The sequence below is a fragment of the Brassica napus genome, chromosome A9 (assembly GCF_020379485.1).
Source record: "Brassica napus cultivar Da-Ae chromosome A9, Da-Ae, whole genome shotgun sequence".
NCBI lineage: Eukaryota > Viridiplantae > Streptophyta > Magnoliopsida > Brassicales > Brassicaceae > Brassica > Brassica napus.
Window position 1 is genome coordinate 8,149,612 of NC_063442.1, and position 27,610 is coordinate 8,177,221.

The following is a 27,610-nucleotide window of genomic DNA, read 5'->3' on the forward strand; positions in this document are numbered from 1 at the left end:
ATTGTTGAGTTGTATGCATGATGATCTTATGTGTGAGTTTGGAGAGTATGAAACTGCAAAAGGCATGTAAAAAGCTTTTTAAAATTTTTTTGGTGCCATGTCGGTGATTAAATTTTGGATACTTAATCAAAAGTTAAATGACTATAAGAAGCGTCCAAATCATTTGACGAGGCAGCATCTTAGAATTATCTCAAACATGATTAGAGAGATAAAAATGTTGATCAGATTATCCAAATATCTCTCTGCTTGTTACATGAAAGTTGGGATCATATGAAGGTTTAGATGATGTCTAATATCAATATTAAAATATTTGAAGATATATCATGTCATTTTGAGTTAGAGACCAACTTTGCAAATTTAAACTTGGGCTTGAAATACAAGAATGGTAACAAGAGAGATAATGCTCATGATCAAACTTATCTTAAGAGGCAAAAGAAATGTTCCACATGTAAAGCGTTGAAGGCAAGAAGGATGAGACCAATATGAAATACTACAACTGTAGCTTATTGGGTCACTTTGTTTGTGAATGCACTGAGGAAGGAAAATATTCTTAGTCTCTACTTGCAAATATGCTTTATGTTTCTAGTTGTGTAGTGCTCGGAGAATGTCCTCTTTTGTGGATTGTAGTCTAAAGAGCAATATACAATAAAATTGAAGCATTTGTTGAGTACCAAATGGTACCTAAAAATACAAGATGGTTGTATGTGGGAAATAACTACAAGGCTGTGGTACTGAGTATCAGCACTTGCCAACTATATATGGGTGGCAAGAATTTTCTCACATAATATGATATCTTGTATGTTTTTTGGCTTTACTTAAGTTAGGATTTTGTTGAGCTTATGTGATATATGTTTAAATACTTTTAAGGGGTATGTGTTCTTTAGTTCTAGTCGTGCTGGTGATGGTTTCCTTGTACATAATTGTACCACAATCATTATTGGTAATCATGTTGATCATTGTTTTCCATGTCACATTAATTTCTTGAGTTGGTGACACTGGTGTTAATCAATTGAATAAATTTACTAGAGAAGGCCTTCTTGTTTCACTCACCCAAGCTGATGTTAACACATGCAAACCATGCTTACTTAGAAAAACAATAAAGAAACCATTTGAAAAATCAATGAGAGCAGAATTTTTATTGCAATGATTTTACAGAGACATTTGTGGTCCGATATTACTTTTATTCTCAAGTGAATTAGACAGGTTTCAACTTTGACATCTCTCTCTTTCTTGCTAGCTTCTCTCGTATGATCATGGGCGAAGCCATCTTATGTGGTGGGATGGCACGTGCACCCATAAATAATTTAAAAGTCAAAATTTTATATCTAAAAATATTTTGGTGGAGTAGATGGTAAATGTCAGTTTGTGCACCCTTAATAAGTGAAGTTCAAATTTCATTGATGCACTTCTAATTTTTATTACCAATAGTACATACAGTAAATAAATAGATTCGCCCCTCCGTATGATCAGGAAATCTTTACTGCTCGTATCCTAGTGATTTTCATGGCGATTCTCAAATTCTTCCACACAATATCATACCGTGTTGTGATCAAGAATCCTAATAAGGAAACGCTAGGAAGCCCATATCGCCTATTCTCTGCTGAAGAAATTAATTGACCTTGAGGAGAAAATTGGAGCTCTCTAATAATAGCCATCTGAGATGCTTTTGCGGTGTAGACTCCCTTGAACCGGAGCTTAGGGCCAATACGAAGGTAAATTGAAAACCATGTTTAAACAACAAAATCACCAAAACTAAAACCTTGCAAGTTTCATGTTCTCTAAAATCAGTTTCTTATTAGGACCAAGCGGCTTATGAAACTCTGATGAGACAAGAAGAGTTAAATTTACCATCAAGAGGTAGCTTAGTACCAGGCTAGTCTTTATTTCTAACCTTTTAATGCCCCAGAATCCTAAATTGTCTTCTAGAATTCCAAACTCAGTTATATGTAGTAACCCTTATCTCTTATATGTAGTAACCCTTATCTCTTCATCAGTATTGATTTTACTAATTGCATCTCTCTCTCCCTTCTTAGGTTTCCCCTTGTTAAGAAGACTCTGACAGAACAACTCCCATCTCATTAGTTAAAAGCAAAATTAGCTAAAACAGAGTATTCTTTCTCTTTTGATAATGATGAAGAAATAATATTTTAAGTTTATTACTAGATTTTTATCCGTGCTTAAAAGCGTGGATTATTTTTGTTGACCGTTTGATAAAATTTGAATCAATTTATTATTTTTTATTAGAAATAAGTAATTTAAAAGTTGTTCTATTATAATGTTCGAGTTTCAAACAGTATTTTCATAGTGTTTTCATATCTAATGTAGACTTTTGGTCGAACCGATTGATCCAGTGACCTGCATATAGTATAACACAAAATATGGTAAAAATACGGTAAAAATCTAAAAATTCCCTATTAACCTGCGTCCGATACCGGTTGATCCGATAAAAACCAAAAAATTCTGATAACACATTTTTTAAACATTTGATTAAATTACTCAGATAATTTTAATGTTACATAAAAGTGAATAAGCTTGTGATTCCTTAGACTTTGATGAATTTTTTTTATATGTCATTCAAAAAATGAAAAAATAGTAATAGAAAGGGAAAACAAAATCAATTGAAATGACAATATTAGTTTTTTTATTACTCACCTATTATAAGTTTATATTTTATTTATTTTAGATTTGAAAATTAATTTTATGATGGTTTTAAGATATTTTTTAACGCTCAAAATTTGAAGTTAGTTATTTTGTGAAATATTAAGCTGGTTAGCACATAGTGATCAAATTCGGTATAACTCATTGGTAACACATCTTTTGTTCGTACTAATTTTGGAATGGTAATATATTTGATACTATTTATTAATTTATTCTAGTCTAATTTTTGAATTGCAGTACTGGTAGTATATTAAACTTCATAAGTTATGCACTCCAAAAATAATAGTGTTTTTTATTGAAAGAGTAGTTAATATTTACATAGACCAAAATATTGACTTTTTTGGAATTTTGAACATATCAACATACTAATATATGAGTATGGGTTTGTTTAATATTTTTTAAGAGTGTATGATCTTGTTCTCGTAGATGGAATATTTGTAGCAATCGTAATATTTTACGTAACCGTTTAGCAAATGAAAAATGGTGAAATATAAGTTCCGACGATACGTTCAAATTTTTTTAAAAAAATAAGTAAAAAGGTTAATAAGCTGTAAATACACAAGAGTGATAATAAATTTAGTGTGCGTGACAAAAATGTGAAATTAATCAAATGGGCTATTGAATTTTACTAACGATTACTGAATTTACATGGTAACTAGGTGTTTTGCCCGCACATGCGGACATAATTCTTTTTTTATAGATATTTTATTGATAAATGTACTATTAAACTTAAAGATCAAAATTTTGAAGTCAAACATTAAATTTATGATATGCTTATGAATCTTTTAACTTTTATCTTTTATTAATTTTAAAATATTATTTTCGATAACAATGTCAATATCTTATTATTTTAAAATAGATTATTATCTTTAAATTTTTTTTAATTATATATATATATATAACTGCTAATACAAAGTGATGTTATTAAACAAAATTATTAAAATTACCAAAACCTACAAAATCTCAAACTAAATCAAAAGCAAAAAATAATGTTCTAACCTAACCCAACTTTACATATTATATTAATCAAAGTAAATAAAACATTGAATTGTATAATTATATTGTGAAATACCTCCATAGTAACTGAATACACACTCAAACAAGTTAACAAATAAAACATTAATATAAAATGTATAAGATAAGAACCTTTGTTATCTATTCTTATATTTAATTCTAAATGCTATAATAGAGGGAAAAATAAGCTATAGTCACTCTCTATTTTTCATTTTAAAATAGAGACAAGTTGTTTTTTTCTAATATAGATATTAAAATAGTAGTTTTAGTATAAAAAATATTTTTTTATTTTCAAAAATGTTTTCTATTTATTGTTTTGAGATGATTTTATAATATTACTTTGTAATCAGATAAATAATTAATTATATTATAATTTTTGTTTAATTAAAATTATTTATTTAAACTAATAACTCAGTCCTAAAATCATAGATAATGTGACAAATAAGAAAATTCACTTATCAAATAATAGTACAGATTGTGTCTATTGGTTATAATTGGTTAAAGGTATACGAAATCTCAGCATGATAAAAACAAATCTCAACATAACAAAGAATCAATTATCTAGACTACTGTATGGTTAGAGAAAATAAAGATAGCACCATAATATAATAAATAGTTAATGAATAGGTGTAACAATTTTTTATAAGTAGATTTTTTTTTTAGGATTCCTTCCATTTTAGTAGTATAGTACTGAATTTATATGGTAATTGTGTCGATTGGTTATAATTGGTTAAAGGTATACGAAATCTCATCATGATAAAAACAAATCTCAACATAACAAAAGAATCAATTATTTAGACTACTGTATGGTTAGAGAAAATAAAGGTAGCACCATGATATAATAAATCTAATTATATAAAGAATTGTTTGAGTCTCTCCCGCATTGTCCACGTGGAAAGTCTTTTGTTATAGACTTGACGCGTGTCCATAAGACAAACCGCATCATTTCATTAAACTTCAGCATTCTCGGTTTTGTTCTTTAGTGTGTTCATGGGCTTTGAGATTAGAAGTGTTTCCGGCCCAACGATAATAAGCTCCGTCTATCCCTAATACGACTGCAGCGAGAAAACAAAATTCATCGCTCCTCTTCGTGCGACGGCTAGGGTGACTTTTTCGATTCTTCTCCCGACCTGCAACGGTTTGATTAATGGCTTCGTGTTAAATCCTATTGACTCTCCTCCACGATTCGTCATCAATGCTTTGCTTAGATCTGAAAGGCGGTGTGTAAACAGTATAAATAGATGTGAGTATTTCTCTTCTTGAACTCATCTTCACTTCTTATATCTTAAATCATCATACTAATTCACTGTGTTATGGCTAACCTATTCGTGGGTTTCTCTTGAATCGTTTCATCTCCGCGGCGGCAATTTCGGCAAATAACGATGCTAACTCCCGATAACACCGAGGTTTCCGGTTGTTGCTTGAGCTTCCACCTACACAAGCAGTGGAGCTTCTCCATTTAACTGATTTGTGGTCGTCATATTTTCAAGCACGGGGTAACGAATCGGTGGAGGGATATCAAACCAACCGCTTCCTTATCTCTGTATTGATAGTATCGCAAAGAACCTCACCGGATTGTGCCCACATTCAGATCAGTTTCAAAGTTAGAAGTGAATAAACAAACATAACAAAGAAACAAGAAGAGTTACTTACCTATTGAAAGTCTCTAGCTTTGGGTAATGAATCCGAGTAGTGATACGAGTTTGAACAAGTTGTGAGGTTTGGACAGTAAACTGGTTTAAGCAGACTGAGCAAATGTAGAGAACAGACCATTGCAAACACCAAAACTATCATCTTTAAGAATAGATGTGATCGCTTTGGTTTTTTTACAACAATTTCTGCACTGTCCTGTTTACATCAAACATTAAAGCCTGAGAATATAAGTAAACCTTCAGAGCTTTAAAACCATAACTTTAAATCTTATGAAGAAAAAAGAGAAGATTTTTTTGAAGGTTGATTCCAATGATAAAACTAACATGCAGAGCAACCTAGAAGCTTAAATCACGAAAGATTAGATGAGAGTGGTACAAAGAGATAACCTTTTCGTATAAACAGATAAACTCTCGGCCATTGATGCTTCTGGAAGCTTCTGAAACAGAGTGAATGCCTTCAGTCAAAAAAATCTTCTGAAACAGAGTAACCGATGGAAAAGAAGAAGAAGAAGAGCTTAGATAGGGGGAGGAGATGGATTCATAGATCCTCTTCTACAGAGAATCTGGGAAGACTGAAGAAGAAGCCAAAAGAGATTAGCATTTTGGGTCTGAGGAGAGATTTTTGTATAAAATTATAAAGTTTCTTCCCCACATGGAAAGTCGAGAATGAAATTAAAACATGGAGACCGTCTTTTTCTCCTTCGTTAATAAATCATCATCATCCATATATATGTCAAATAATTTTCATATTAGTTTCATAATTTAATGATATTAATAAGTTTGAAATAAATATAAATGTTTTTACTTTTAAACAGTAAGTGTACATAAAAAAATGCAAAAGATTATTTGTCGGATAACCGTTCGGGTTTGGGTCGGATATTTCTGTATACGAGTATTAAACCTGTTCTGGTATTTCTATACTTAAGATCGTGTTCAGGTATTTTAGTTCGGATTCAGTTATTTTGGATTCGGTTCGGATATTGAGATTTTGAAAAAAAAAAAAAATTCATTTTTAGGTTTATTCTATTTAAAAATACAGAGATTTCAGTTAAATGATTTTTTAATTTTTTAATGGATTGAATGATTGATAAATTTGGAAATCATTTCAAAAATAAATAAACATTAATTTGGCTATTGTTTTAAAATTTTAAAGGTAACTTTTGTTAATACATGAAACAAATAACTTGATATGGATTTAACTGAGTGACAAATAATTTTTTTTTGTAATTATATGATCTTAAAGTATGTGTAACATTAATATAAATATTTTAAATAAAACGAAAGATGTAAACAAGAAATATAAGGGCAAGTATACATATGTTCGGTTATTTTCAGATATCCATTCGGGTTTAGATATTATCCGTTCGAGTTCGGATATCCAATCTCTCCTTAATTAATACCCATTCAGGCATTTAGCTATATCGGTTCGGATTTCGGTTAGGGTTTTTCGGGTCGGGTTCGGATACGGGTTCAAGTATCAGGTAAAATGCGCACCCCTACTATATATCATAAGCAAAGGAACATAATTTATTAAAACTAATAGTATTACTAAATTTGGGAGTAGTATTATATTTACATGTACATATTTTCAAGGCTAATTTATTATATTTTGGTAAATAAATATTATTTAATTTCAAGTTATACTAAAAATCTGTTTTAACATGTTGTACATATAAAAGTCATTTATTTGAACAAATCATAAAATCTAATAATTTAAAAAAACATAAAAATTACAAAGTTTAAAGTTTGACCTAAAATAAATACCATGAGTAAGCCGAAATTACAAATTCATCAGCAAATTTAAACCACCTGCGAAAAGGAAAGACTAAGAAAGTAGAGATGATATCTTGGCGTTCCGTCGATGGCTGCAACAAAAATAAATCCAATGGAAAATAAATAGCAACATTTTTTAATGTTTTTAGGAGACAAAAAAAGTAGAATTGTGAAACGGATCACGGAGAGCAGGTGGTAGCAAATATTATGCCATCTCCAACGTCAGAGGCTGTAGAGGATGAAGAGTTGATTTTGAATTCAACAATGGAGAAATATGCTGCAACTAAGAAGTATATCGAAAACCATTACAACAAACGCATGGCATGAGATACATAAAGGCTAAGGTTCCGGCCATAGAGGCCAAACACTTGGTATGATTTTGATTGAATTCACTCACTTTTTTATGTGTTTTGTGTTTTGATGATGAGTCAATATAACAATGTGTCAAGGTTGCTGAGAAAGAACATGTTAACCCTTCAAACTATTTCGATTTCTATGGGAAGGTTCTTATAGGTATTGTAACTAAGGAATATATTGTTTCGTATGCTAAATGATTCAATAAAGTCTCTTTATAAATTGTTTGGTGTTTTTATTACTTTTAATACTAACTCAGTTTTTCTTTTATGTACTCCTAGAATCAAAGTGCATGGTCAATATTTTCAATGTTGTAAACGGAGCTTAACATGCTCAAAAGGGTTTGAATACTCCAAAGTTAAAAGACGCTCCAAAGTTAAAAGACTAAACGTATAATCTTTAGATATTGATCTTTAGCATGTATCTTTCCGTAACTATAACACTTAAACTAATATGACTTTATATATCTAAATTGTCCTACAATGCACTGTATCACTTATACAGATTATTTCAGATCTTTAACCTCAACTAAATAGTCATCTCACATAAGAACAAAGACGATACCCCGCGCGAAGCGCGGGCCGACCCTAGTAGTTAATAAATAGGTGCAACAACTTTTCATAATTAGATTTTTTAGGACTACTTTCATTCTATATAATAGTATAGATACTAACAAAATAATCATACAAAAAGGGAAAAGAAGACAGTCAGACAGAACGAGACTTTTGTGTACGTTTCTTTTTGCTATTTTGTTTGCTTTGGGATACCTAATAGGAAGGTAATATTGCTACTTTTCCTTTTCCTTAAAGAAAAATGTACATACATGAACACTTCGTGATTGTCAACCGATACTGATTCTTTTCATTATTTCTCATCTCTTTTCACAGAGAGGATCATGAATTCTCCGGTGATAAATCAAGACATGATCCTAGAGATTCTCTCTCGTTTTCCGGCTTCGGATATTGAAAAATCAAGGCTTCTTAACAAAGAGTGCAACAAGAGAAGCTACGAGTCTTGGTTTCTCAACCTCAATCGCGATCGAACCAATTCTATTTCCGGCTACTTTGCGCAATACAATGGAGGAGGAGACAACTATCAAACCAGCTTTGTCTATGAGAAGACAGGTTCTCAGAACAACGGAGTCTCAATCGATTTTCTACCACCCGGAAAAGTAAAGATTGAAGCTTGTGATGCAAGTCATGGGATTTTGCTCTGTGTTAATGAAACAGGACCAAGTGTGACTGAGTACATAGTCTGCAAACCAACCACAAAATAGTATCAGATCATACCGAACCCAACAATGCAGACTTTCGCTGGGTCATTTGGTTTAGCGGTAAACCGACTGAACCCTTTCCGTTTTAAAATACTCAGGCTTTCTAGCTTACCGGGTATACTGAATCGGAATCATAGAACTTTCGTCAGTGAAGTTTTCGATTCCGATTCGTTTTCGTGGAAGAGGATAAAGAATTTGCGTCTACCAAGAAAAGACGGTCTTATTCCTTCAAAGCCGGTTCATGCTTCTAGATTCTTGCACTGGTTATCACGGGACGACAATGTGATTCGGTTCTGTCTCAAAACTGAAACTTGGTCTTTCTTTAAAACTCCAAACTTTGGCGTTTCTCCAAGGTTGGTCAGATACGAAGGGAAGCTAGGTGTTAGCCGTTGGTGGATGACTTCCGGAGAGGGATTAAACCGGTTATGGGTTTTAAAGAGCAGTTTTGAAAAGTCGTGGGTAAAAGTGAAAGATATTAAAGGGGTGGGGATAGGAGAAAACGTGTTGTGGACTACAAGCAACGACATGGTAACGCTGTCAAGCTGGGATCGTCTTTGTTTGTACAACGTAAACACACAGAAACTGAACATGATTCACATGAAAAAGGAACGAACCAATTATGTTTGGTTCCCGTTTCGTTCTGACTACGAGAGGGTTGATATGGAATCATGGATGAAAGCAGAGAACTGCAGCTGAGTCAAAGGCCAATAGGGTCAACGTGAAGGGAAAATTTTAAAATAATTATGTAAAGAATATTCAAACCTACCATATTACATTATATGCTATGGATTTCAGCCATAAAGATTATGCGGATCTTAGTCCAAAAAAAACTCATAGAAAACAGTTCAATAGAGGCTGTATCCAGTCGTCCCGCACCGCATCATGTAACAAAAATTTCTACATTAACTTTTAGTGAAACAAATGAACAGAAAATATGGATTCTTCTTCAAGCAAACATGGAGAAAAGGACGTTCATGAGAGAGGAAGAAGAAGCCAAAATAGAAATACTTTTCTGTTAGTATTAACGTTGTGACAAATGAGTCACTATATACACTTGATAGAATCAGTTAACCGGAACAAACCGGGTGTGATAAGTGAAACTAACTAAACCGATTACAATGTAAAAGCTATATAAACCAATATTCCCCCTCAAGATGGAGCATAGATATTGATAAACTCCATCTTGCTTAAGATATGCCGGAAAGGGTTTGGATATAGAGGTTTAGTTAGGATATCAGCAAGCTGATTCTCCGAACGCACATGAAGAGTTTTGATCATTCCTGAGACAACTCGCTCGCGTACAATGTGGCAATCACGCTCAACGTGTTTTGTCCGTTCATGAAAGACGGCGTTGTTGGCGATGTGTATTGCTGCAGTGTTGTCACAGTAGAGGGGAGTAGGACCTGAGTGATCAATCCAGAGATCCTCAAGGAGGTTACGAAACCATATCACTTCGCGAACAGCTTCAGACATAGCTCGGTACTCTGATTCCGCAGATGAGCATGAGACTGTATCTTGTTTGTTTGACTTCCAAGCAATAAGAGCAGAGCCAACAAACATACACAGTCCAGAAACGCTGTGACGAGTGTCAGGACAAGAGCTCCAAGAAGCATCAGCAAACGAAGAGAGACGTAGATCAGAGGTAGAAGAATAGAAGAGACCTTGACCAACCGTTCCTTTCAAGTAATGGAGAACTTTGTACGCTGCGTGAAGGTGAGGAGCACGAGGAAGAGCTGTGAACTGACATAACTGATGTACTGCAAATGTTATATCAGGACGAGTAAATGTCAGATACAGAAGCTTTCCTATCAGTCGACGATACACCTCAGGATTTTCAAGTAAAACTCCATCTTCTGTAGACAATTTAACACTAGGATCCATGGGAATAGAGGCAGGTTTGCAACCGAGTAATCCTGTCTCAGTCAAAAGATCCAAAATATATTTCCGCTGACATAAAGTAATCCCAGCAGATGAGCGAGCAATTTCAAGCCCCAAGAAATATCGAAGTGTCCCCAAGTCTCTGAGTTTAAAAGAAGTTTCAAGAGCTTTCTTTAAAAGGGTCGTGGCATGATCACAACTACTGGCAATTATAATATCATCAACATAGACTAATATAGCCATGTAAACATTACCAGAGTTCTTGATGAAAAGGGTGTGATCACCATAAGAAGTCTTGAATCCTAACTCATGTAAAGCAGCAGAGAATTTTAAGAACCACTGGCGAGATGCTTGTTTGAGTCCATAAAGAGACTTCTTGAGTTTGCAGACTGCGTTTGGTGGGAAAGATTCCCCCTGTCTTGGAGAGTATCCAGGTGGGAGAGTCATATATATTTCTTCTTCTAGATCGCCATTGAGAAAGGCATTCGATATGTCTAGTTGAGAAAGAGACCATCCTTTTGCAGCTGCAACAGCTATAAGAAGTTTCACAGTGGCTAACTTGGCCACAGGGGAGAAAGTTTCAACGTAGTCCAAGCCTTCTTGTTGAGTGTATCCTTTAGCAACGAGGCGTGCTTTATACCTTTCAAGTGTTCCATCAGCATTAAGCTTGATTTTGAAAACCCACTTACAACCCACTGCTGTCTTCCCTGCTGGCAAAGAACATACAATCCATGTCTTATTATCTTCAAGAGCCGTTATCTCAATACCCATAGCGTCACACCATTCCTTGATCTTGCGGGCTTGAGCATAAGAAGAAGGCTCAGGTATGCTATTGAGAGCATTAATGAAGATCATGTAAGTGTCCGAGAGAGCAGCATAGGAGATTACATTAGAGATGGGATGTTCTGTTGAAGAAACTGCAGAGGAACAATGGTAATCCTGAAGATGACGTGGTGGTTTAGAGATCCGCTTGGTGGGAACATTGATAGGTTGAGGTATAACAGGAGGAGTAGAGCAGGATGCAGGCTCAGAGGACTCTATAGGAGTAAATATCTGTGGGAAGAACTCTTCATAACCAGTAGGCGTAGAAGATTGAAGATATGGGAACAATGTCTCATGAAATACCACATTTCGAGATATAAAGACGTTGTTGGTCTGTAGATCAAGCAACTTATAACCCTTGTATCCTGAAGGGTATCCAAGGAACACACAAGCACGAGCTCTATCTTGAAATTTATGGCGCTGCTTAGGAGAGGTACTTACGTAACAGAGACAGCCAAATGTCTTTAGATTGGAGTAATCTGGAAGCTTGTTAGTAAGCATCTCATAAGGCGTCTTGTTGGAGATTACTGGAGAAGGTGTTCGATTGATGATAAAGACCGAAGTAAGAACACAATCACCCCACATATTTAATGGAATCCCAGACTGAAACATCAGTGCACGAGCTACGTTGAGTATGTGCTGGTGTTTTCTCTCAACAACGGAGTTCTGTTCCGGAGTTTCTGCACAAGAGTGATAAGAGACGATGCCTTTGGCTTTATACAGAGCTTCAAAGCGTAGTTCAGGCGCATTGTCTGAACGTACTGACTTAACTCGAGTTGAATATTGAGTTTCAACCATTGTGATGAAGTCTGGAAACACGGTAAGGACGTCGCTCTTCAGTTTGAGTAAATAAATCCAGGTAACTCGTGTGTGGTCATCGACTATTGTGAGGAAATAACGGTAACCCTCTTGTGTTGGCTCAGAAAATGGACCCCAAACGTCGATGTGAAGTAGATCAAAAGGATGGGAGCAAAGCTTAGGATTCAATGTGTACGTTAACTTCTTTTGTTTAGCTCGATGACAGATATCACAATGTAAAGGTCCTTAATTTATTCTTAGCTTTCGAAAATCCAAGTACATCATGGAGAAGCTCTAGTCTTTTAAAAGAAGTATGACCAAAACGTTGGTGCCAAACAGAAGCATCAACAACAGCATTTGAATGAAAAATAGACGTATCCGAAGCAACAGATCCATGATCTTCAAGATCCAGAACGTACAAGTTCGCTGTCCGTCTACCTTTGCCAATCATCGACCCCTTGGAAGGATCCTGTATTTCAAAACATCCAGCATCAAAGATCACGCGAGCACCAAGATCTGACGTTAAACTACTGATACTCAAGAGATTCAAACGAAATTCCGGTATAAAGAGAACATGCTGCAGGGTCAGGGTCTGAGTAAGTGTTATACTGCCCACACCACCAACTTTGATTGTTGAACCATTAGGAAGATTCACAAGAGGATGAACAGATGTATCAAGAGAAGTAAATGCACTACGATCATGAGAAACATGATGTGTGGCACCGGAATCAATTATCCACGTTTGCTGATCAGTGACACAATTAGCGTAGCTCAAAAGACCAACAAAACGAAAAGTGGAGGAAGAAAATGAGATACCAGAAGGATCATGTTGTTGGACTGCAGAGACAGAAGCTGAATCAGACGGTTTAGTCTGTAGCTGAGAGCTGAAGTAAGCAATGAAGTTCTGAATCTGGTCCTTATTCAACTGACCAACAAGATTATCCAAGCCAGAGACAGGAGAAGACTGAACAGAAACGTTAGCAGCCACTGCAGTAGACTTGGGTTTATCATAGCCGGGTTTGCCTTTCTTCCAACCAACAGGGTAGCCGTGCAATTTGTAGCAACGATCGATGACATGACCGGTGTTACCACAGTAAGAACAAATTGCAGTAGACTTCTTGTGAAAGGCATTCAACACACCAGATGAGGGGTTGCTTTGATCACTAGGAGCCGGTGTGTTAGCAGACGAGGTCAGTACGGAAGACTGAGAGGAGTCATGGCTAACAAGAAACGCGGTAGGAGTGATCACAGAGCTAAACTGACGTTGACTGTCATCTTGATCAAGGATGTTGCAAATCTCAGCAAGATCAGGGAGGGGCTTCTTCATGATTATCTGACTGCGAATGATAGAATACTTCTCATTCAAGCCAGATAAGAACTTTATGATTCGTCCCCTCTCAACCTTTACCTTAGCAGAACGTTGACTGACACAGTTGAATGTGTTACAACACAAGCACATCTCTGAGGGTTCAGCACCATCGAGATTGTCCCAAAGGGTTTTGAGGGTTGTGTAGTAGCTAGAGAGATCCATAGAACCTTGGCGAAGGTCTTGGATTTGTTGTATCAGTTGAAAGGTTCGGGGAAGGTTTGTCTTGTGAAAACGATTGTGCAAATCATCCCAAATCTCAGTGGCATCAGCAAACGTTAAGATACTACCATAGATCTGTTTGGTGACAGAGTTAAGCAACCATGACTTGACCATGCTGTTACAGCGAGACCATATTCTGAACAGAGGATTACCTAAGTCAGGACGAGGCAAAGATCCATCAACGAATGAGATCTTGTTCTTCGCGTCAAGAGCGATCTTCATGGCAGAGCACCACTGAGTGTAGTTGGATCCATCCAGCTGTACGGAAACGATCTGCAAGCCTGGATGATCCGCATGATGAAGGAACAGCGGAGAGTGAACGTTGTCGGGGTTCATCACGGCGGAGAGAGCGAACGAATCTCCGAGAGATGTGGCTGCAACGGCTTCAGCAGGAGAAGCGGAGCCACCAGGAGGATGATTCGAGCTACCAGCACGTGTAAAACGACCAGAACGACGACTGCGACGAAGGTTGACCACCATCGCGACAGAATCGATGATCGGAAAAGAAAACCCAGAAAACGACAAAGCTCGAACGAACAGAGAACCGAGGGAGAAAACCCAAAACTAAGCTCGATCGAACCCAAATCGTGAGGAGAAAACGATGTTGAGCTGAGCTCAACGCTCTGATACCATTTTAGTGAAACAAATGAACAGAAAATATGGATTCTTCTTCAAGCAAACATGGAGAAAAGGACGTTCATGAGAGAGGAAGAAGAAGCCAAAATAGAAATACTTTTCTGTTAGTATTAACGTTGTGACAAATGAGTCAGTATATACACTTGATAGAATCAGTTAACCGGAACAAACCGGGTGTGATAAGTGAAACTAACTAAACCGATTACAATGTAAAAGCTATATAAACCAATATTAACTATTACGCACCGCAATTGTTCCTCAATTCTCACATATTGCCATTTAGATCCTAAGAGTTGAAGTTCTGAAAAAGAAAAACAGAGGACCATGTGGACGAATTTCATATTATTATTTTCCCTCCTTTGTGGTTCAAACTCTAAATTGATTACAATATTTTTTTCTTGTTAAAATTTACATTTATTTAATAAATAGTTACGACGAAGTCGCGGGAACATAAATGGCTCCCAGAGAGTGCGGACAACGGCAAAACACAAACACAAACCAAATCAAGCCTGTTCCAATGTTTTCTTTTTTGCAATTAATAAAAAGATTTTCTGGAGAAAACATTTTTCTGCTTTCTCTTCAAAACCGTTACATTGAGACAGCGAAAACCTTCGAGGAGATTTTTTTTCTAGGGACTTTCAGAAGAAAGCAGCAAACCCTAAAGAGATAAAAGGGAAACTAATTTACTTTTTTTTTTCTTTTCTTTTTGAAACTTCTTCTGATTCAAAGTTATATAGGTAAGATCTAGGTTGGAGATCGTTTATGTTTTGCTCGGAATCAATTACTCGAGTATGTGATTTCAAATAATCCAAACAGAACTCAACGATCCTTGAAGAACAAGGATCTTCATTACAGGTCTTTCTCTTGATTCTGTTTTTTTTTAATTTTCTTTTTCTTTTTCCTCCATTGTAAAATCATTCAACAGTTTTAATATAATTGAATTTTCCTCTGATTTTGATTTGATTTTTCTTTTCCTTACTTTGCCAGACAACCTTAGTTCCACCATTTACAAGCCTTTGATGGAGCAATTTAGGCAAATCGGCGAGGTTCTTGGAAGCTTAAACGCGCTTATGGTGTTACAAGACGATATCTTGATCAACCAAAGACAATGCTGTTTGTTGTTAGAGATTTTCAGTTTGGCGTTCAGCACCGTAGCGGAAGATATCAGACAAAACTTGAAGCTCGAAGAGAAGCATTCCAAATGGAGAGCCCTTGAACAGCCTTTGAGAGAGCTCTACAGAGTGTTTAAAGAAGGTGAAATGTACGTTAGAAATTGCATGTCTAATAAAGATTGGTGGGGCAAAGTAATCAACTTTCATCAGAACAAAGATTGTGTTGAGTTTCACATACACAACTTGTTCTGTTACTTTCCCGCCGTGATCGAGGCGATAGAGACAGCTGGAGAGATCTCTGGTCTCGACCCTTCTGAGATGGACAGAAGGAGAGTTGTCTTCTCTAGAAAGTACGATAGAGAGTGGAATGATCCTAAGCTGTTTCAGTGGAGGTTTGGGAAACAGTATCTGATTCCCAAGGATATTTGTAGCCGCTTTGAGCATTCATGGAGAGAGGACAGATGGAATCTAGTGGAGGCGTTACAAGAGAAGAGAAAGTCCAAGAGCGATGAGATTGGGAAGACCGAGAAGCGTTTAGCTGACTTTCTGTTGAAGAAACTAACCGGTTTGGAACAGTTTAACGGTAGGCTCTTCCCGAGTTCGATACTCGTTGGCTCCAAAGATTACCAAGTGAGGAGGAGACTAGGCGGTGGTGGCCAGTACAAGGAGATTCAATGGTTAGGTGATTCTTTCGTGCTGAGACATTTTTTCGGAGATCTTGAGCCTTTGGATGCGGAGATATCTTCTCTGTTATCGCTATGTCACTCGAATATACTTCAGTACCTATGTGGATTCTATGACGAAGAGAAGAAAGAATGTTCTCTGGTAATGGAGTTAATGCACAAAGATTTGAAAAGCTACATGAAGGAGAATTGTGGACCTAGAAGAAGATATCTCTTCTCTGTTCCCGTTGTGATTGATATAATGCTTCAGATCGCGCGAGGCATGGAGTATCTTCATTCAAATGAGATCTTCCATGGAGACTTGAATCCAATGAATATTCTTTTGAAAGAGAGAAGTCACACCGAAGGTTACTTCCACGCCAAGATATCCGGTTTCGGTTTGAACTCGGTCAAAACTTTTACTCGAGCTTCCTCTAGACCAACCACACCTGCTCCTGTGATATGGTATGCACCTGAGGTTCTAACAGAGATGGAACAAGATCTCAAAGGTATAACAGTTCCGAGATCAAAGTTTACTCATAAAGCTGATGTGTATAGCTTTGCAATGGTGTGTTTTGAGCTTATAACCGGTAAAGTACCATTTGAAGATAGTCATCTACAAGGAGATGAGATGGGTAAGAACATAAGAAGGGGAGATAGACCTCTCTTCCCATTCCCTTCCCCTAAATACCTTGTTAGTCTTATCAAACGGTGTTGGCACTCAGAACCTAGCCAGCGTCCCACTTTCTCTTCCATTTGCCGGATACTACGATACATAAAGAAGTTCTTAGTTGTGAATCCGGATCAGGGTCACATTCAAATCCAAACTCCGCTTGTTGATTGTTGGGACTTGGAAGCAAGATTCTTGAGAAAGTTCTCAATAGAGACAGGGTCTCACGCGGAGTCCGTGATGCAAATACCGTTCCAGCTTTACTCGTACAGGGTCGCAGAGAAGGAGAAGATGAGTCCAAACTTGAACAAAGAAGAGAGTTCGGACACAGGAGGTGAGTCTGCATCAGAAAGCGTTTCAGATCCACCAACAACGCCGAAGTATACAAAGTCATTGTGCTTAGATGCAATATCGGAATACTCAGAGTCGGATACAAGATCAGTTTACTCAGAGGCTCCCACGAAAAAGATCTCATCAGCTCTAAAGAAAAGTGGTGACATGGCCAAACTCAGAAGAAACTCAAGCACAGGTTAGATACATTTTATAAAAGTAAAACTGATATTAGTTATCTGATCATAATAATTATTATTATTTTTTTCAAATGTTGTATAGGTTTACGGTCAACAGGATCATCGCCAGTAAAGCCAAGACCAGCACCAAACGTGACATTGCCGTTAAGTCCGTTCGGAAGAAACAGCAAAGCAAGGAAGGATACAAGATTGCCTTTGAGTCCTATGAGTCCTTTAGGCCATGGAAGACGCAGACATCTCTCTGGTCCTGCTTCGGACTCTGAGCTAACTTAGCTTTTGAAACCCACACTTCTTGTCATTTTTATGTGTGTAAATTTAACTAGTTTCAATTCGTTCGTTAGATACTTCCCCTTGTTGATTTCTAGCTTCTGATATTTGATTTTTTTCCGACTGTATGTCATCGAAGACGCAATTACGTTTGATCATCAATGGGCTTTGTTTAGTCGCGCGTGATCCTTATTTCGTGACGCAGCTTGTAAGATTCTATGCGTTAGACGATTTGTATCTGTTTAGTGAGCTGAGAATAAGTAGTAGGAAGCCAGATTTTGATCTTGTTGCCATTGCATTAGGGTCTTGTGCTGGTTTATTGAATTCTCTCTACGGACAAGAAATGCATATAGTTATGTTATTCGACTAGGACTTGAACTGGATATAAGGGTTTGCTCTGCTCTTTATAGACATGCACTCAAAATGTTGGGAGCATTATTATCATGTTGTGAAGTTCACGAGAATACTCATTTGGCTGAAGTTGTAGCGGAGTGTTGGGTAATATCGCACATGCAAACTATTACGAGCTAATTCTTATGATACCATTCTGTTGGGAAACATGCCCAGTGGAATGTATGTTTTGTTAGTGGATCTATGCGAGTCAAGGCCCAGCCCAATACGAGCGAGAGAGTCCACCTTCATCAACGGTCATCTTCTCAACAAGATCAAGTCTTGTCGCCTTCTGTAACAGAGAGGCTCAGTACGGAGTCAACCTCACAGCTCCCGATTCACAATTCATTTGCTCTTCTGTCAATATGCTGCGCTGGCTAGCTGCTTTAGCTTTACAGCTGTTAGCTCAAAGACCTAGATCGTTCTCTTGTAGCCTATATATTGGCATCATTGTTATCTTTGTAAATCAAGCAAGTTTAATATAATTCAGTAAAGTTTCTTGAACTTGCGCATGGTATCAGAGCCATTTAACCTTAACAGGTATGGCAGATCCGGTGAACCCATATCCCTTTCCCAGTAAAGTTCATGTCTTGAGCTGTGTAACACTCAAGCTCAATGACAGCAACTACCTACTGTGGAAAACCCAGTTTGAGTCCCTCTTGTCGAGTCAGAAGTTGTTGGGGTTTGTCAATGGTGCAGTGGTGTCTCCTCCGGCGACTCGAGTGGTGCTTCACGGCATGGAGAACGTCGAAGAGCCCAATCCTTTGTTCGAAGCGTGGTTCTGCACTGATCAGTTGATCAGATCTTGGTTGTTCGGTACGCTGTCTGAAGAAGTTCTGGGGTCGGTTCACACACTGTCTACGTCGCGTGATGTGTGGATCTCATTGGCGGACAACTTCAACAAGAGCTCAGTCTCGAGAGAGTTTTCTCGTTGAGAAGAAGTCTTCAGCTTTTGGTGAAAAAAGACAAGCCGGTAGCGAGCTACTGTCGGGAGTTCAAGGCAATCTGTGATGCACTGAGTGCTATTGGGAAACCGATTGATGAATCCATGAAGATTTTTGGGTTTCTCAACGGTCTTGGACGTGAGTTTGATCCCATCACGACGGTGATCCAAAGTTCCTTGACGAAGTTCCCGGCTCCAACGTTTAATGATGTGGTGTCTGAAGTTCAAGGATTTGATCTGAAGTTGAAGTCATATGAAGATACTCCTGCTGTTAACACTCACATGGCGTTTAACTCTCAGAACGTGGGTCCGGGTTACAACCCCAACTACAAAGGAAGAGGCAGATCAGGAAAGTACAGAGGACGTGGAGGCTATACGAGTCGGGGTCGAGGGTTTCCTCAGCATCAGTCTGGTGGGAACAACACGCAGGGAGAGAGACCTACATGTCAAATCTGTGGTAGAGTTGGTCACACGGCGTTGAAGTGCTACAACAGGTTTGACAACAACTATCAGTCAGCCACAGCTGCGTTCAACTCGTTGCGTGTATCAGACGATAGAGAGTGGTATCCTGACTCTGGAGCAACTGCTCACATCACTTCGTCCTCTACGAACCTACAAGAAGTTCATCCCTATGAAGGCACAGATGCGGTTATGGTGGGAGATGGAGCTTATCTACCCATAACCCATGTTGGCTCAACCACTTTGTCCTCTACTTCAGGTAATATAACGCTAAATGAAGTTCTCGTATGTCCTAATATTCAGAAGTCACTATTGTCAGTATCAAAACTGTGTGAAGAGTACCCCTGTGGAGTATTTTTTGATGCTAACAGTGTATGTATCATTGATCTCCTTAAGGAGAAAGTGGTGGCAAAGGGAACTCGAAATAAGGGGTTGTATATGTTGAAGAATGAAGAGTTTGCAGCTTACTTCTCAGATCGTCAAGTTGCAGCTTCTGAAGATCTCTGGCATCTCAGACTAGGTCATGCAAACTTCAGAGTTCTTCAACAACTTCAGAGCAGCAAGGAAATAAATATAAATAAGAGCAGAACAAACCACATTTGTCAGCCTTGCCAGATGGGGAAAAGTCATAAATTGCAGTTTTTTCAGTCACATTCTCATGTTTCTCAACCATTAGAAAGGATTCATTGTGACCTTTGGGGGCCTTCTCCTGTTTTATCTAGCCAAGGGTTTCGTTATTACGCAGTGTTAGTGGATGATTGTACTCGCTTCTCTTGGTTATATCCGTTGAAAAATAAATCAGAGTTTTTTCAAATCTTTGTGGCGTTTAAGAAGTTGGTGGAGACACAATTTGATACTAAAATAAAAGTGTTCCAGTCTGATGGTGGTGGAGAGTTTGTAAACACTCAGATGAGGACAATGCTACAAGAAAATGGTATTCTGCATCGAGTGTCATGCCCCTACACTCCTGAGCAAAACGGTCTTGCTGAAAGAAGACATCGGCACTTCACTGAGTTGGGACTGTCTATGATGTTTCAGAGTCATCTACCTCTACACTTGTGGGTTGAAGCCTTCGCCACGGCTAGTTACATAAGTAACATTCTGCCATCACAAGCGTTAGACAACAAGAGTCCATTTGAAGCTTTATTCAAAATGAAACCGAGTTATAAAGCATTGAGAGCCTTTGGATCAGCGTGTTACCCATGCTTGAGAGATAGACAAGACCACAAGTTTGATCCTAAGTCTCTGCAGTGTGTGTTTGTAGGATATAGCAGTATGCATAAGGGATATCGATGTCTCTTTCCTCCAACAGGGAAAGTCTATATCACAAGGCATGCTATCTTTGATGAAGAGTTGTATCCGTTTAGAGAGCAGTATAAGCAGTTGGTACCTCGCTATGATACATCACTACTAAAGGCCTGGCAGTTGATGACAAAATCAATGGGAGAAGAAGTAAAGGCACCAAGGATGTCTCAGGTGTTTCCAGCACCACAGGCTCAAACTGCTCCTCCGTTGAATGTACCAGCTGTTATGGATCAAGAAGTCAATAATAACCAGAACCAAGTGCCTCCAGAAGTAGAACCTGCTCCAGTGGAGAATGCTCCTCCAGAAGTAGAACCTGCTCCAGTGGGGAATGCTCATCCAATGCAGACAAGAGCTAAAGCGGGGATACATAAACCAAATACCAAATATGCTCTGCTTGCTCCTAAGTATTCAGTAGCAATACCGAAGAATATAGCGGAGGCAATGAAGCACCCAGGGTGGAATGATGCTGTTTCTCAAGAAATGCGTATCATTCACATGTTGAACACTTGGTCTTTGGTGCCACCGACTGAAGATATGAACATTCTAAGTAACAGATGGGTTCACACGGTAAAACTGAACCCTGATGGTACAGTCAAGAAGCTGAGATCAAGACTGGTGGCTAAGGGATGTGCTCAAGAAGAAGGACTAGACTATTTGGAAACATTCAGTCCGGTAGTCAGGACAGCTACCATACGGTTGATGTTAAATATAGCTACAGCCAGAAGTTGGATAATCAAGCAGTTAGATGTATCGAGTGCTTTTCTTCATGGGGAGCTACAAGAGCCGGTATATATGCATCAACCTGCTGGGTTTGTGGATCCAGAGAAACCAGACTATGTGTGTAAACTCACCAAAGCGTTGTATGGACTCAAACAAGCACCAAGAGCGTGGTTTGATACTTTCAGCAACTATCTGATTGATTTTGGCTTTGTGTGTAGTATGTCTGATCCTTCTCTGTTTACGTACAACAGAAACAACAGCTTCATGGTGTTACTGTTATATGTGGATGACATTCTACTAACTGGAAGTTCAGAGAGTCTGCTTCAAGAGTTAGTTGAATCTCTATCTACTCGGTTCTCAATGAAAGACATGGGAAGGCCTTCTTATTTCCTGGGTATTGAAATGGAGACAAGTCAAGCAGGTCTTATGCTTCATCAAAAGGCGTATATAAAGGAGATACTGCACACAGCGGCTATGTCAGATTGTAACCCAATGCCCACTCCTCTGCCTCAACGTATTGAAGCACAAGATACGAGTCTCTTCCCTGAACCAACATACTTTCGCAGCCTTGCGGGTAAGCTTCAGTATCTCACCATCACGCGCCCTGATATTCAGTATGCAGTCAATTTGGTATGTCAAAGAATGCATGCTCCTACAATGACAGACTTTGCATTGTTAAAACGCATACTCCGATATCTGAAGGGCACAATGGAGTATGGTTTACACATCAAGAAGTGTGAAGACTTGTCTCTTATGGCATACTGTGATAGTGACTGGGGAGGTTGTGAAGAAACGAAGAGATCGACTACGGGTTTTTGTACGATTCTTGGGTCTAATCTGGTGTCGTGGTCGGCTAAGAGGCAGGATACAGTGTCACGTTCTTCTACGGAAGCTGAGTATAGGGCCTTGGCAGAGACAGCTCAGGAAGTAACATGGATTTCTCAGCTTTTGCGTGATCTACACATTCCTCAAGACCAAGCTACCTTAATGCTGTGTGATAATCTATCGGCTGTGTACCTGACAACTAATCCAGCTCTCCACAAAAAATCAAAACATTTTGCGCGAGATTGGCACTACACTAGAGAACAAGTGGCTCTAGGATTGATTGAAACAAGGCACATTCCGGCTGAGAAGCAGGTAGCTGATATCTTCACAAAGCCTTTGCCACGGAAAGCTTTTGAACATCTTCGAAGCAAACTTGGCGTTGAAGTGAATCCCACGCAAAGTTTGAGGGGGGATGTTAGTGGATCTATGCGAGTCAAGGCCCAGCCCAATACGAGCGAGAGAGTCCACCTTCATCAACGGTCATCTTCTCAACAAGATCAAGTCTTGTCGCCTTCTGTAACAGAGAGGCTCAGTACGGAGTCAACCTCACAGCTCCCGATTCACAATTCATTTGCTCTTCTGTCAATATGCTGCGCTGGCTAGCTGCTTTAGCTTTACAGCTGTTAGCTCAAAGACCTAGATCGTTCTCTTGTAGCCTATATATTGGCATCATTGTTATCTTTATAAATCAAGCAAGTTTAATATAATTCAGTAAAGTTTCTTGAACTTGCGCATGTTTGCGTTCTCCTGACTTGGTTAACCTGTGAGGAAAGACTTTGACGATATCAGGATATACAATGAGCAATAATTAAACGAGATAAGCACATTTTACGTAAGAAACCTACTTGATGTAATTAAAACGTACGGGACCATTGTCCAATCATAAATCTACTAAATAAATGTGTATGAGTACAACAATATCCTCCATGTTCAACACCCTTAAATAGAGCAGAGATTCAGCTACAGATAGTTATCTCCAATACAAAATACTGCAATAACAAGAGAGCAATAACAAGAGAGCAAAAACCGGCAGTAATAAAACGACCTCAGTTCACAAGGATTACAACAAGCCAGACACTAAACCCACCGTACAAATCCAAGATGAACAAGTTAACAATACTTTTGTCAAATTTCAATAATTTTAACTCAGTTAGAGAAGATTTTACCGTCGGATATACCACACTCAAAATAGCATTATTGGAGAACTGTGACAATCAACTTCGCTAAGATCTAGATAATATAAAATCCAATAGTTGAAATTCAAATCCTCTAGGTGAACAACTAAATCGTTGAGTGACTAAGGTTCCCACAAAATATCATTTAGATCAGAATCCGTTTGACCCTCCAAAACATGCCTTGACAAACTCAAACAAATTCTGCCTCTTTTTCTCATTTTCCTCTTTTGTCTAATTAGTCTTTTTGAGTATTTTTTTGTCTAATGTCAACTTTAACCGTACAAATTAAACTTTTAAAAATTATATAGTGTCTTACTAATCTCCAAGGCTTAATATTAATCTCATAACTAATATCATTTGTTTAAACAAAGTTTGGTTCTCTCCAACCAAATCTATTGGATATCCTCCACTAGTAGGAACCAGTAGCGGCCCTGATACCAAGCATAGGAAGCTCCAGCTTCCGGCCCAAAATAATATATATGTTTTACCGGCCGTAAATTGACAATAAATTATCCGTAGCTTAGTAGTAGTCATGGTGTGTATAGTCTATAGGTGATGACTTCAAATCTCCACCCCATCAAAATATTTTGAACATTGATAATATACTTACTATCACGGCCCTCAATTTTTTTTTAGTTTCTGGACCTCACATTCAATGGGCCAGCACTGGTAGGAACCCAACAAACTCCCCATCTGATTAGGTGGAGAAAACAATCATTATGGCTAGCTTTCAGTATATCTCAAAATTTTCTCTCATCAATAATTTTTTTTATCATATCAGCTTTATTATCATCTGTATGATTTTTCTCAAGTTCCACTTTCTTAGAAATAACTACATCGTGTATCCAGTGATATTCTTTTGATATTTTTTTGAATGAGTTTCGACTTCGAATAAAATGTAGAGCTCTTCCGGAGAGTAATGGTGTTTTAATAATTAACACAAAGCAATACATACTTTTTTGTTTGAAACCGATTTTCTCATAAAAGTTCTTCATCTACAACGACTATTTACACGCTTTATCTCTTTTAAGCTGATCGGTTTAGGATTCTATCAACCTATTAGAGTTTTGACTCTTCTTTTTTGTTTTTTAATTTTCAGCTGTATAATAAGAAAAAAAATAGTTTAATATGAAGAATATAAAAAACTAGAAAGAAAACACGTTGCATGTAAATAAATAATTAGATATATAATGCCTATATAGTAACGAAGACGTGGCCAGCTTGTTCCTTCTATGTTTCAGATTTATGTATTTATAAGAAATGATATATAACAGCGCAATTCTACATGATTAAGACTATTGTTTAAGCGAGTATGTTCGAGTTTAGTCAAAAAAAATTAGAGTCACGTCGCTTAAACTAAGGGACGAGTGAGGACCACGAGGCTGAATAAATATACATCATAGGGTTTGGGCCCAAAAGAGTTATAAACAAGTAGTTATTATTAGTAGAGTCAAAAAAAAAAGTAGTCGAGCTCCGCGACCCGCGTGATGACATGCACCGATCTCCGTATTATTGAACGTGGCTTAAAATCTCCCGTATTAATTAACTGGTTAAGGTTTGCTGAATATGGGGGGGGGGGGGGTGTATGGGCCCAAATTATATTATGTTTTTAAAATTAAAAAGTAAAAAAAAATAGTAATAATTACGAAAAAAAATATTTTACGTCGTCAGCATAACATTAAACCCTAATCCCTAAATTCTAATCCCTAAACCCTTAATCCTAAACCCTAAACCCTTGGATAAACCCTAAACTCTAGGATAAATCCAAAACTCTAAATCAAAATCACTATACACTAAAACATTCAAGCGTTTAGGGTTTTAGTGTTTTTTATTTAGAGTTTAGGATTTATCCAAGGGTTTAGGGTTTACCCAATGGTTTAGGGTTTACCCAAGGGTTTAGGATTTATCCAAGGGTTTAGGATTTACCCAAGGGTTTAGGGTTTATCCAAGGGTTTAGGGTTTAGGATTTAGGGTTTAGGGATTAGGATTTAGGGTTTAGTATTTTGTTGAAAACATCAAAAATATTTTTTTTTTTAATTCTTTTTTCTGTAACTATTATCTTTTTTTATTTTAAAAACATAATATAATTTGAGAATATTTGGTTTCCTTTTTTAAAAGATATCGAATTTGAAATAATGAAATCCTATTGGTTGGTGAACCTAGAGGTTCACCTTAAGAGTCATTCTTGGGTTCACTCCCTAAGGTGAACCTCTAGGTTCACCAACCAATAGGATTTCATTATTTCAAATTCGATATCATTTAAAAAAGGAAACCAAATATTCTCAAATTATATTATGTTTTTAAAATAAAAAAAAATAATAGTTACAGAAAAAAGAATTAAAAAAAAAATATTTTTGATGTTCTCAACAAAATACTAAAACCTAAATCCTAATCCCTAAACCCTAAATCCTAAACCCTAAACCCTTGGATAAACCCTAAACCCTTGGGTAAATCCTAAACCCTTGGATAAATCCTAAACCCTTGGGTAAACCCTAAACCATTGGGTAAACCCTAAACCCTTAGATAAATCCTAAACTCTAAATAAAAAACACTAAAACCCTAAACGCTTGAATGTTTTAGTGTATAGTGATTTTGATTTAGAGTTTTGGATTTATCCTAGAGTTTAGGGTTTATCCAAGGGTTTAGGGTTTAGGATTAAGGGTTTAGGGATTAGAATTTAGGGTTTAGGGTTTAATGTTATGCTGACGACGTAAAATATTTTTTTTTTGTAATTATTACTATTTTTTTTTTACTTTTTAATTTTAAAAACATAATATAATTTGACAATATTTTGTTTCCTTTTTTAAAAGATATCGAATATAAAATAAAAGAATCCTATTGGTTGGTGAACCTAGAGGTTCACCCTAGGGGGTGGACCTAAGAATAAGTCTTAATTAAATGGTCAAGGATTTTTTTTTTTTGCTAAAATTTGGTGAAATGGTTAAGGTTTGCGTGATGGTATTGGGTACGACTAAGAATGGTAACAATCAATAACCTAATTCATTGATTATCCATTAACCAAATATATGCATACATACACATGATAGGCTGCATAGGATTAGGATCCAATATTATTACTATTATTATTATAATGAATCTCCAATATTATTTATTAGTTTTCGTATATAACAGGATCTAAAATTTAGTCCGATATTTTCTCTAAATTATTACTAAAATTTAAACATTGTTTGTATTTACTACTTCCTCCATTTTATATTAAGTGTCGTTGTAAACATAAATTTTCTGTTACAAAATATGTTGTTTTTGACTTTCAATGCAAAATTTATTATTATTATTCAGCAATTTATTTTTTTATTGATTAAAATATTATTAGATGTTTAAGTAATTATATAGAAAATATATAAAATTAATTGTTTTTTTAATCTGTGTGCACAAACTCAAAACGACATTTACAAACCAATAAAAAGTTTCTAGAACTATTGGATCCGATCATATTACCGATCATAATGTTAAGAAAGATTTGAAGTGGGTCATGATTTTGGGATACGACAGCTCGCCCTCCTAATTCGTTGTTGGCTAGTTAAAGACTTGTTCTGTTTTATTTTAACTTATGTTTAGATTATTACATATATATTAAGAAAATACTTTTTTATATAATTTATCTTAGTTACATAAAAAAAATCAATAAAAATAATGCATTATGTTATTGGTTTCAAATGTCAAACGACATTAAATGTTTATGTAAAAATGAAAATTTTAATGATTTTGAAGCAAAAAAAAAAATTCTTAAACTTATAGGTCTGTAAACTAAAAAATCTCTGAACAAAATTATTGACAGTATAAAAAATAGAGATAATTGGCTGTATATACCTTTTATGAGCCAATATTAAGTAAATGCCCTAAGAGCCATAAAACCCCAATTCACTGTAGAATTTTGGCAGTATTGTTCCCATAATACCCTTCTGTCTACGATTTCATTAGATTTAGCTTACGTCTCTATTCATCTCTAGGTGTGCCAGCACACTGATTCTAAACCATATTTTTATGTTTTTAATATATTACTTTTTCATTGCCGTAAAACATCACAATCATCTTCTTCCTCTTTCTCAACTCTTCGTCTACAAATTTTTTTCTATTCCTTTATC

At 36.8% G+C, this 27,610-nt stretch overlaps 1 protein-coding gene, 1 long non-coding RNA gene and 1 pseudogene across 2 annotated transcripts; 2 read left to right on the forward strand and 1 right to left on the reverse strand.

Annotated features, from left to right (window-relative positions):
* Positions 1–4,441: 4,441 nt before the first annotated feature.
* On the reverse strand, positions 4,442–7,965 carry LOC125577813. Its single transcript, XR_007316207.1, has 3 exons — positions 5,712–7,965; positions 4,995–5,520; positions 4,442–4,882 (listed from the first exon to the last, which is right to left on the reverse strand). It is a non-coding gene; the product is annotated as an uncharacterized LOC125577813 (long non-coding RNA).
* A 117-nt stretch (positions 7,966–8,082) lies between these two features.
* LOC106364077 lies at positions 8,083–9,656 on the forward strand (annotated as a pseudogene).
* Positions 9,657–14,734: 5,078 nt separating this feature from the next.
* Positions 14,735–17,704, forward strand: LOC106378277 (mitogen-activated protein kinase kinase kinase 7-like). Its single transcript, XM_013818434.3, has 3 exons — positions 14,735–15,301; positions 15,434–17,419; positions 17,503–17,704. The coding sequence occupies exons 2-3, from the start codon at positions 15,466–15,468 to the stop codon at positions 17,691–17,693; spliced, it is 2,145 nt and encodes a 714-aa protein (XP_013673888.2). The 5' UTR covers positions 14,735–15,301; positions 15,434–15,465; the 3' UTR covers positions 17,694–17,704.
* Positions 17,705–27,610: the final 9,906 nt, after the last annotated feature.

Coding starts and splice junctions, on each gene's coding strand:
- LOC106378277 (XM_013818434.3), top strand. CDS start 15,466: ATGGAGCAATTTAGGCAAATCGGCGAGGTTCTTGGAAGCTTAAACGCG. Junction 17,420..17,502: donor CAGAAGAAACTCAAGCACAG/GTTAGATACATT, acceptor AATGTTGTATAG/GTTTACGGTCAACAGGATCA.